We start from the raw sequence: 13,138 nt of genomic DNA, 5'->3' as shown, positions 1-13,138 counted from the left end.
GTGTATGCATGCACATACGAGTTAACATGGTCACCATGCAGAAATGAGATAGTTCTAAATTCTGCTTACATTGCAGTAAGTGGAATATAAATTCTCCAAATTAAACTTCTACCACAATCTGTGACCTTGGCAGTTTGTGAACACATACAATCAACATTTATCAGCATTTTGTCACCTTATCTTATAAAATACATGTGACAAAGTGTATATATGTCACCCAATCTTACAAGTCTTTATAAAATATACGTGACAAAGTGTTTTATTCTTTATTCTGAATCTAGTGTTTGTCCAAGCAATCGTCTAGACAAGTTTCATACTGATATCAAACATTTTATAACTTGTGTTGCAATCTAGATTCAAAATTCAGTTTGAATGAATTCTTTATAACAGTTAGAAAGATAAAGTAAAACAGGATAATGAAACATTATAACAGAATTAGCAGTAATCTTTACACACAGGTTTTAGTGTAATGTAATAATAAAATGCCTGGAGTTTTATTTTTTATTTATTTAAGAATCAGATCTTTTCAAGAGTTCAGACAAATCAGTAATACATAAATGTCTTTAAATTAGAATGTCATGTCACATCTATCTGGCTGTGTATATGTACACTGATAATCAGACACCAGACCAACTCACTTCTCCAATGTTTACATACATTCTCTCTATAGTCAAACATGGGGACAAACTTTTGGACACTATTTATAGAACTAGTGATATCCTGTGACACTGATTGACCTAAAATACTGATTGAATAAGGGATTACATATTTGGCGATAAGGGATTACATATTTGGCAAGCAGTAGGAACTATTTTGTAGTAATCCGGTCAATCCCTTACTGGATTTCTACACACACCAGCACAAACTGTATAGAAACTTGTATAAAAATGTAGTGTATCAGTTCTTACATAGTCTTGTCTGTACAGCTATAAGGAACAATGGTAATATGGACGACATAGCTGGTGGATGTATCAAGTACCTTTAATATATGGCCTAGGTGGTTGGGATAGGCACTTTTATATATCTAATGGTAGTTTTCAATTTCATTTTAAATTGAATTTCAAATAGCAATAACAGAGCATATTGGATACAGCTGATTAGGTCTATAGCTTAAGGACGAGCAGGAAGTGCAAGTCAAAAGGCATCATAAATTGAACTGTGATATTTAATTGAAGCCAAAGACAGTCAAATTTCAAAATCTATTTTAACAACCAATTTCATAATTATTTCCCAATCTTTTATGCTAACAAAATTCAGTCAAGGAAAAAACTAGGCTATCTTCATCCTTAATTCTATGATAAGATATCTGTTGGCTGGAAAGGTGTACCTATATAATCACAGCATTTACCTGTGGCCAGGTGTGAATCTCTTGGCTACACAGCTATAAACCTATCCTGCTCTCTCCTCATACAAATATACAAATTATCAGGGACAGGTTCAACAACAAAGTGTGTGTACTGTGGTATATACCTGGATAGTGAGTATACTGTTAATGTCCTGTAACAGCTCTCTCTGATCAATAGGTACACAATGGGAGACCAAATACCTGATAAATCTACTCCAGTACACAATATAGACCTCTAAGGTAGTATAATCTACCTGTATCAGGTACTGAAGGTGTTTTATCACCTGTCATAAAGGAAGCCATCAAACTGGCATCCCACCAAGAGACTGAATGATTGACCTCCCCCCTAAGGGACTGGATGATTGACCATGACCTCCAACTCCTCTGTCTGTGGTCCAGACCATCAAGCCAAGCCTCCCACCAAGAGACTGGATGATTGACCTCCCCCCTAAGGGACTGGATGATTGACCCCCCTCCCTCTTGTCTGTGGTCCAGACCATCAAGACCAGCATCCCACCAAGAGACTGGATGATTGACCTCCCCCATAAGGGACTGGATGATTGACCCCCCTCCCTCTGTCTGTGGTCCAGACCATCAAGACCAGCATCCCACCGACCCAGACCATCAAGACCAGCATCCCACCACCGAGACACTTGGAGAAATGTCCACAAACTAAAACCTTATCTAGACTTCCACAAATCGTGGTCCAGACCACATATTGCATACAAATGTTCCAAGAATGGTATAATACCTACATCCTGACAGATATTGTGAACCATGCATGGGAAGCCTATCAATCAACTACAATACAACAGCATATATCTCCTCTTTGAGATTCATGACAACTATAGAAAGAGCCGTGTAAAAATTAGATTTTATTATATAGCACTTCAAATTTGTTTCCATCCCATTACTTATCAGAACAGACTTAAAATTGCCAACACTTTACAAATAGTTTATTTTTATAAATTCCAACATTGATATATAGTCAAAGGTAAATCAAAATTTGTGCTCTAGCATCTGTCAAAAGTATATCTATTGTACTCTTTTCTTTTGTATTTATATCTACAAATCTTAAGTCAAATGAATCATGTGATCTATAACTGTCAAAGCCCTAATAATCTTACCTTGTTACTCTTTGATTGATTAGAGAGGACACCTGTTCAAACTTCCCAGACAGGTTGTAAAAAACAAACCTCTAAGTAATTTTTTGTCAGTGACAGTTGATCCCTAATTAACTGTCAGTGTTAATATGTGTTGGAATCCATCACATCACTGACCCTGAGTTTTTAATTACATTTTCCTCTTTTGATTTATAAACTGTTGTTATTTTCAGTTAGTTATAACATAATTGTATCAAGTCCAAAATGACTCAGTCATTTATGATACAATAGAACTTTACATATAATAGATATATAAATTCTTTTCCTGAATATCAAAGGAATAATTTGACATCTAGCACGCAAAATGATCTCATGTTCTGACAATTTCAAAGCACAATGAAAAGATGATATATTACGACGCAGAAATTCCTTAAAGTACATTATCTACAAACAAGTCTACATAAACAAAACCATTCAATGAATTAAGAGATTTATTTTATTGGAGATGTTGCTTCGTAAACAGAGGCATTCCTCAGTCACCCAGACCATCTGTGTTGTACAGGTAAGGTACGTTTTACCTGCCCCACCTGATTTAATTAACATTAACCGAAAGACAGGATGAGATCATACACCTATTTATAAGACTCCCTCCTACAAAGAACTTTTCAGTGGGTTCACACATTTCCATAGGTTTCTTACATCACTATGTGTTCAGATCGTGACATTTAATAGTGTGACGTCTTGCTAACGTCCAAAATAAAAGCTAACATCAACAGTCAAGGCGTCACACCCCTATTATGTGAGGATAATTGGTACCTTCACGACCCATCACACACCTGACATCATATACCTTCACCCACTTGTACCTGTTCTGCAGGTTCTGTTAACAGCTGACAACATCTCCAAATATATACTTCAGCAACATTTAATAACAGTACAGTTTGAAGAAAAGCTGAAAATCTTTTATATTTTATACATTTTTCACCCTGGTCTATGGATCATAGTCCCAATTCCTGTTTTCAGGGCCATCTTTGACACCTATAGCCATTACAGGTCCCTCTACATGAACCTAACAAAGACATGAGACATGTTATATTGTTGACATACACCTAGACTTTCTCCTCGAGATGAGTATTGGTTTTAGTCACTATATCTCTCCTGAGATTATTGGGGAATGTCTACATTAATATTACAACACTGAATAACAGCTTGTAGGAGAGGGAGGAGGGGTCACAAAGTAGAGTGGCTTGGAGGAGAGGGAGGAGGGGTCACAAAGTAGAGTGGCTTGGAGGAGAGGGAGGAGGGGTCACAAAGTAGAGTGGAGTATATATATCACCTTAATCTATATATACAGTCAAAGCTCAGGATACTAAAAGTAAACTTACTCATCAATCCTAAAAGAATAAAATCTTGGAAGTTTAAAAACCCTATCACATCAAGACTATCTTTATTTGAATCCAGCAGTAAAAACAAATTAATCAGAAACTTGCGAACAAAAGTGAAGGTGTTGAAAAAAAACAGTTCCAAAAGGTTTCTTGGCACCACAGGTGTAATTCACCTTTAATATGAAAAGAGATTGAAAACTTCACAGCTGATACAGCTAGAGATTGTCCTCACAAAACCATACACAGCTGATAGGGTATACAGCTAGATATCGGCTCCACAAAACCATACACAGCTGATAGGGTATACAGCTAGATATCGGCTCCACAAAACCATACACAGCTGATAGGGTATACAGCTAGATATTGACTCCACAAAACCATACACAGCTGATAGGGTATACAGCTAGATATCGACTCCACAAAACGCCCATATAACAGGTGGGAGAGATAAATCACTTTCCTATCGATTTATTGACAAAGCAATGAGGTTTAAAGTAGGTGATGACAAGTCAATCAATAAAACTTACACTGCACCACATTATAACATCAACCTTCGGAGCCCATCTTCGCTGAATACCCATACATAAATACTCCCCTATCTTCTTACACATCCACACACAATCTACACACAACCAACCAGTAATACATAAAGCAGTGACTACAATTTGTTCTGCTTCACTGGACAGAACAATTAAAACTATCATGAATGTCTGAATATTTAATTACCATTGTCAAAGTTTAATCACAAATACAAGATCTGTTTGTTCCGAGTGATATCAGATTCCCTTCTACAGAGACAGCAGTGAATATCTAGGACAGCCTTGGCCAGGAGAAACATATACAGATTAATACGTCTCTCAACTGGACAGGTCCTAGCCAGGATTTTCAACTCCAACTGGACAGGTCCTAGCCAGGATTTTCATCTCTCAACTGGACAGGTCCTAGCCAGGATTTTCATCTCTCAACTGGACAGGTCCTAGCCAGGATTTTCATCTCTCAACTGGACAGGTCCTAGCCAGGATTTTCATCTCTCAACTGGACAGGTCCTAGCCAGGATTTTCCTAATTTAGGACTTCCTTGTCCCTCTCGAGGGGGGAAACATCATGCATGATTTATGCAATATCACAGTGAAAGTAATCGAATTGAATGACGTCACATTTTACAAATAGATGATGTTATATTGTAGATGGTCATATTGTATCCGACACAGTATGGTGGATGAAATACGATAATAAGTCTCCACTGTGTGGGAATAAGTAAAAAGAAACACCAGTTAGGGAGAACTAAGGTCAACTCACAAACTTCTTGATAAGAACATTGTTGAACCCGCAATAATGTTTGAAATTTTGTAAGCAGAGGACTTGAAGACTTATATGGATCTTATCCCAGGTTCGATATAGTCCCTGAAGGGGTGAAAGATTCAACTAATAATGAATGATGGCTTCATTTGATTGATGTGTATATAAATTATCTTACAAATTGTCAATGGAACCCAGAAATCAGAAAATTTTAGCATAATCAGAAACCCAATAACAATGGGATATATCTATTTTTCAACTGGGACATTCATTGCCATTGGAAACATTTTCTTATTTTCAAATGTTTATTTTTTGGGAAATCAATTTATAAGCTTTGGAATTTTAGTTTCCAAAAAGTGGTCATACTAAAATAATTGTTAATGATATTTGTTTTTCATCACAGGTTTGGCTTTCCTATGTTCTACTGAACTGTATAACATGGAACATCAATGACTGTTTCGTTTGCTGTTTTGCCTTCTGTTGATAAACACACATTCTGTTGGTACATATGGAATCACTTAGCCTGTTGTACATGTATATCATTTACTATACAGGTGCAAATACCTCTGGTTCCACTGCTACCGATCAGTACAGTCAGTTTCATGCCACATTATATATGTACTATATATAGTTTCGCCTTTGATATGAAATGTAGGTCACAATCACCTAGTTTTGAAGAACTAATGTACTTACCGATAACAGCATGTACCCGAACTGTAAGTTGTGTTCTTAAAATCAATGCATTCTTCCTCCTGTAAAGATCATCAAAACATCGTTAACATTTATAAACCAAAACATTTTAAGTACCACACTACAATGACATCATTGTACATTTATAAACCTTCAACACTGTCATACTACATTGTACACTGCCCATACAAAGGCACTTTATATGTGTACAGCAGCCTGGTACAGCAGCTTAAGCTTGTACTAGAGAAAGGAATTCTGGAATCTTATTGAAACTGACAATTCATACCACTATAGCAGAAAAGATTTTCAATTTTAAGTGTTTTTTTCAAAGTCATGTACATGGAATTGTCTCCTACTGGAGATCAGTTGATGATGACAAAGATTTATATAAAAAATAATGGTGATCTTGACCTAAACACCAAGAAATCTTATTTGCAAAATTTAATTTGATGGAAATTCCTGAAGAACTGAAAGCTGTTAAACAATAGCAAAATTTCCATGAAAAGTAAGAAAACCTTGACCCTGGTACATGTACTTGTTGGAAGCACATTGTACTTACATACTGGACCATTATGAGAAATGTGAATGACATCATTCATGATGTCCATAGATATAGAATGACAAACTATCTGGCTATATAGAAGGACAAACTATCTGGCTAAAGAAACTAAAGCATAACTCATCCATTATTCTATCAAAAGAAGGATAAGAATTGAAAATGGGTTTACACAAGATATGACTGCCATGTACAAAGACGTATGCTTCAAGGTCTCAAGAATTTAATATGTCGTTTGAATTGATTCTTCATTGTTATTATCACAATATTTTGAATTACAACATACATTGCTCTTTAAATTGATAGATAATTGAACTAATAACTCTCGTGTAGCTTTGGATATTTTTAATTATGTTACTGGATCAAGTTAGTGTTATCATAGAATTGAAAATCATTTGAATTTTTTTTAAGCCTCGCAAACATATGTTATACCAGTTGTGTGCTAGTCCTGTACAATACCCATATCAACTCCTCTGTTGAACCAAATCTTTTACAGCTATCAATAACATACCCTGAATAACCTGGTATTCCGTGATCTTATCTACTAGTGTTTGGTAGTGAGTGAAATGTACACAAATGTAAAAGCTCCTACAAGTACAAATGTAAATAAAGACAAGTTATTGAAGTCTACAGCGAGTTCCTTCAGCTTGACTCAAATAAATATATTATACAACTGTGACATTTATGGTAGGAAGCTATAACAAAGACTTGAAATAGAAGACTGCACAAACATTCTTTTTACTGATATGTACGATCCAGAGCCTACTACACCCAATGTTACATGTTATGTAAGCTGTCATGACTAGACAACCAGGTATAATTATATCGTAAATATGAAATAAAACATCAAAACAAGAAATATATTTAATTACCTATGAAGTATAACATAAATTAAAATACATAAAATATGTCTGGATGTCATTTTCTGTATAGTAACAGAGCGCTCTATCAAGACAGTATTACTGATTGATGTTCTGACGGGCTATTATGTATTACACACCTGTATAAATCTACAGGTAAACCAGCTATTAAAAATATATACATGTAGCAGCACCTTTATGAAAATTGCATATCCACTGCATAAAGACTCTCGTATTACGCAACGTACAATTTATGTGCATCATAGTTCCCTAAATGGATTATTTGTGATCAATCCTCAAGGTTGCCGATATAACTATAACTAAATCTGTCTGACTGTAAATTATGTCATACAGTGTAGAATTGTATGTAGTTCAAAGAATATTTAACGATGTAACATCTAATTGTTATCTCAGACTGTCGTGTTTGTTTTCTTACCAGCTCTATACATTGTCAATAAAGAAAATAACCAGTACTCTGCAGACATACTAAAATAGCTGTGATAATATCTTCAGATCACTTGTTTATGTGTCAATATCACACAATTTTACCTGAGGTAGCTCTCTATCACAAAAATCTACAGGTGCATCAAAGAACTTGACCATCTGTCATCGTCTGCTTTATTTCAGGCCATATGTTAACTGATAAGCAGTTGAATCCTAGGAAGCCCAAAAAACATCACATACCTATGTATGGACGAGTGAAACTATACAAGGGAAGCTGATTTGTTGAAATTTTGTTTCCTTTTCTACAAGTTTTGGTAGGTAATTTGTACCTGGCATGTGTCATTTGGTCCATCACTTTAATTTGAATTCATGTTTCAGAATGGAAATATTTTATTGTATTTTTTTTTCTTTGGATGTTTTATTGCATTTATTGTCAGCAAAAAAAGTTGTGCATGCCTCAAAACTTTTGTACATGCATATGTAGAGTTTTTGATGGACTACCTACTGAAGCACTTCCCTCCTCCCTAGATCTATAAATAAATTTATTTTGGTGCACTCAAATTTACCTGAATGAAACAATTTTGTGCAGTGATGAATTGACCCAACCACAGTACTTATAAGAAACTGCAGTTAGTGCTGTCATAATTAAACAACAAAAGGCTTTCAAAGGGAAAAGAGCCAAATTAAGATTATAACATTAAAACATGATAGGCTTTATACAAATATATGTGTACATATTTCATGCAATTATATACGTACTACATGGAGCCAAAACCCCCAACAAACTAATGAAACAGCTCTGCATTTCCTTCCTGACCGAATACACTCCTGACCTTCATGAACTCCAATACAGATTTAGAACCAAACCAATTTTTAATAGGGAATTAATCACTAATTTTGGAAACAAAACAAGATAAAATTGCTCCTATTTCAATGCCAACATTCATACCATATGTATACACCAAGAGTACCCTACATCGGAAGATCAGTTGTAGATAACACTGGTTTTATTAACCATTACGTTCTATATGTAGTAGTTAATTACGACTCTAATCTAATCAACTAACAATAGTAACCTCCTTTGACTGACACAGGATATAGTGTTCTGATTGTAGGCTATATATACTATAGTCTTCATTCAACAGTTGGTTAACAAACTAATTCAACTTACATAATCATTTTTGTTCAGTATATGACAGGAGTGCATGAGGGGAGTCTTACTGTGGGAGGAAAACCAGAGTAACCCGGAGTACCCAGAAAAGACCCTTGTGAGTGGGCAGCTACCCCGGCCCTAGCTCAAATGTTTTGCATTTGCTCTACGTACACTGACCACCCTAAAACTGTAGTTAATAATCAAGACTAATAAAAGTAATGTCCTTTTAATGCCAAAGAGTAAACTTATATAATGTAGTTAGATATATTTCTACCTCTAATTGCAGTATCTCAAATTTACACACCTACATACACAAGATTGCATTCAACTTTATTTCACCAAAATGACATAGCATTTACAATAAAGATCTCTGGAACAAATTTTAAATGCTTCTGTAAGCAGGAGGACCATCTATCATACAAGCTGGTAGTTTAAATACTGCCACATTCTCAGATTAAATTTCCTTTGATGAACCAAATCTTCCCAATGGAGATTTACAATTCTAAAGAAAAGCTTAGCACCCCACAAAAATATACTGTTAGCCAAGCAGGATGTCTGCAGACTAGAGGTTTTTTATCTGTTGCTTATATAGGTAGTTCCTTGGTTGGACAGGTATGTGTCAACATTTTAAACACTGCCACCTCCCACATATAAAACAGAACAGTGGAGAATTCAAGTGTTTAAAATCCTTTAGCTAAAGCTTGGTGGCAACATATTACATAACATGATGCAAGAGAATAAATACACATTAAGTTTTACGCCAGTCTTTTCAAATCAATTTTTTTGTTCATGAAATTTCATACAACCTTATTAAACACAAGTGACTCATAGGTAATTTTTAAAATTTCATGTCATCAGTCTGTCAAGTCACCTCACCTAATTGCATATGCTGTGCATTTACGTATCCGGTAGAATTCTGAATATCATTTGAATAGTATTGTGTGTATAGATCTTGATGTAAATAAAACAGAACAATAACACTGGTGGCTACAATAACAATGGACACACCTGTTGTTTAGAAATCAATTATTATCCAATATCTTTATATAAATTAGCTTACAAGCATGCTATATTTGAAATAAAAACTCAATAGCAATACATGTGATACCATGTCAAATTAAAGTGTGTCTCATGATCAGCTATCAATGCAAATGAGCTTAATGAAAGCTTAAGGCACCAATAAACTTGGTGGTAAAAATTGTATTAATTAGTGAATTCACATTAATGTCTCTAATTTATAGATAAAAAGTTTTATTTGAAAACCAACTAAATATATTTATATCAGATAAATATGATATAAATCAATCAACGATAAGAGTGAAATTACATATTCATAATCATAAATATTGCTTTACCTGTAATCATTCTACTAGATTTACACTGAAAGAGCTTTCATACAAATGGTATGTACTAATGCTATTTATACAACAAACTTATAGAATGTAAATAACCAAGTACAGGAAAATATAAGTATCAGGCCTCAAGGTATGTTTTATTTATATGAACAGGTCTATGAACCGAGGAGATGAAGTGCCATTGTAGCACCAGTACTGATGGTGACAGAGTACACTTGTTTGTTTGACCCTGTAGCTGGAGGATGTAAGACAGAAGTGACAACTCAAGGATAGACCATGGAAAGATGAGCTGAGCAGTAGTGTAGGAGCCATCATCATAGATAATGATTTCACCCCCTCAGAGCCACCCAGTCCCCTCAATTAGTCTCTCCTGTAATGAGGTGGCATCTGTAAGGAGTCTGCATGGTCTCCATGGCTGTGGGAGCCTTAGCCTGCTCCCCCTAACTCCCAATCTTATATACTGTATACATATGTATGATAGGAAGTTCATCATTTATACAACTAATAAGGCTGCTGCAAAACATATATAATTCCTGTAACATTCAAGGGAATTCAATACTACTATACACACATGGTCATTGTATATAACACCAAATACCCAGCAAGTATCTATATGTACAAAATATAGCACAAAAATAAATAACCAGCAAGTATCTATATATATGTACAAAATATAGCGCAAAAATAAATAACCAGAAATATTGATATGTACAAACAAATTCCTCTGCAGAATGAGCGAAATTCAATAACTGCCGGGTCGAATTGGGACAACCAAGAAATATAAGCTGTAGCCTGTATGAAATTAAACAACTTCATAATATTCCTAAAAGAAGTGGTGAAAACATAGGCGGTTATCATGATAAACTCTATGTGTTGGTGTAATGACATGGTGAAAATTAACTAAACCATCTCATTGCTGTTATCTATGATAAATGACTACATATGCAGCTTCTTTTCATATTAAGAACATCCTGCTTTGATCACCTTTCATAACCTTGTATTTATATCACAAAATAGGACAGGTTAGGATTTTCCTTCTCATTCTCCATTAATCTTCACACAATTCTTTTTCTTTATAGAAAAACATCTTTTAATTAAACCAGAGGGCGTGTGTTTATCAGGATAACATTGGTACAGTCTATCTAATATCTATGCTCACAGTATGATGTACCATATCTCATACCCATGTCAAAAGCAGCTACAGTTTCTGGCTAATGAAAACCTTCCAGGGGGTATTTATATTTATAAAACACAAGATTGATTTCCATAGGTATATGGTACAAGGTACTCTTCTCTGTAGATTTCATTAAGTCTTGATAGAGACTGTTTATTTAGATCTATATATTGAAGTAGATGTGAGCTTCAATGAAAACCAGGGCAAAACAATTGTTTCAATCAGCTTGACTTTATAGTTCTTCCCCAAATCAATTAGGATGGTGAACAGACTGGAGCCAAACTGTAAGTAAGTGATCAGTATCCTAACGTCTAAAGTACATTATAATATTGTATATCGTAGTTAAACACTACTATACTCCTGAACATGGTGAAGACGTGTCACAAATTGCAGATGCCACCTGATAATCATCTGCATTTCAAACAAAAACTTGACTGCCTATCAGATTTTGCAATTAAGTGCTTCTAAAATAGGTTTACTGCAAAAAAAAACTTTACTCTTCCTCAAACACCTGTTGATCTATATCCTACATGCATGGACAATGTTTACCTTCCTATTCTGAAGTTCTAGGCCAATAACGTGGTGATTAACTTTGAGGTAGACAGTCATTACACATTCTGGAACAACATGACATGCACCACAGAAGTGTATATCTCGTAAGAAAATCATTTATCTAATTACATCAAACTTTCATTTTTGGCAAACATCTTTTCAGTTTGCCAGCAGCTACCTGTCCGATTTTTCAAAGAGATAATGCAAGACTTGGCGAAGTGTTCTACATACTCCTACATACAATAGAAAACCTTGAGAATGAAGCTGATGGGAACTGTAGGGAGAAGTAGGTCCCTACCTCTTCACCAAGTAAATATTGGCAAAGTCACATGTTCTGTGGGCAAGGGATGTCAGGTAACACTAAATACTGGTGTTCAGTATTGTATTGGCAAACCTCCCAGCTACTGTACCTCATTGCTGGAAGGGGTCTGACCTCCGAAGTACTGTACCTGACAGTGGGGGGAGGACAAACTCAGAGTGGGGATATGTACCTTCATTACAACACATTAGTAGGTGCTTTGTGGGGACCGATTCAAACATACCTTAACTAACATTTGTGCCATATAGAATGGTCATCAGTTTTATAAATACATATTAAGCACTGAAATGTTCTGAAAGCAAGTACTGATCATTCACAAAAACAGGCGCCGTAAGATCACTCGTTTACCTCATACAACGGTCTACATTTTTTTATATGAACTTTATATCAGGCTCTTTTAAAACCAATATTTCTTTACTCCAACATCATAAGCACCCTAATAGATTTTATCTTGAAACCGGAAACTAGAAACTGGAGGCATGATGCTGATATCTCTACATCTCAAAACACTCAATTTTTTTAAACATATATATCTCTTGCAATGGATAACAAGCAGTATATTTCTTGCTATATATACGTAGTGTTTCAGATACGGATGGTAACCATGACAACAGATGACAGTTGAATGCTGAGTACTTACTGGTCTTGGAAGCCCTCAAGTTCATCTGTTTGTTCATCTACGGTGGATTCCAGGTCCATGTACGTCCCATAGTCGCCCTGGGAGCCATTGTGATAACGATATATCTGTAGAGCGCAGTCCTCGAGCTAGCCAAATTAAAAGCATCATCATAAGGTTTAATTGTAATATTGATAAATATATGTTCCAGGTTAAATATATTACATTTCAGTACCAAACATTGCTTGATGATATTTGGAATTTTGGCATTAAACAATGTTTACTGAG

General features: G+C 35.2%; 1 protein-coding gene across 1 annotated transcript in view; it reads right to left on the bottom strand.

Moving 5' to 3' along the window:
- Window positions 1-13,138, bottom strand: part of LOC117337842 — a 121,625-nt gene that overhangs the window by 43,070 nt on the left and 65,417 nt on the right. The window contains 2 exon segments of the mRNA XM_033898968.1: window positions 5,825-5,883; window positions 12,875-12,999. Coding sequence (XP_033754859.1) covers window positions 5,825-5,883; window positions 12,875-12,999 — 184 coding nt within the window.

Source organism: Pecten maximus, chromosome 11 (assembly GCF_902652985.1).
Source record: "Pecten maximus chromosome 11, xPecMax1.1, whole genome shotgun sequence".
In the NCBI taxonomy this organism is placed as follows: domain Eukaryota; kingdom Metazoa; phylum Mollusca; class Bivalvia; order Pectinida; family Pectinidae; genus Pecten; species Pecten maximus.
The sequence above is the reverse complement of the archived record's forward strand: the minus strand, read 5'-3'. Positions and strand labels throughout refer to the sequence as shown.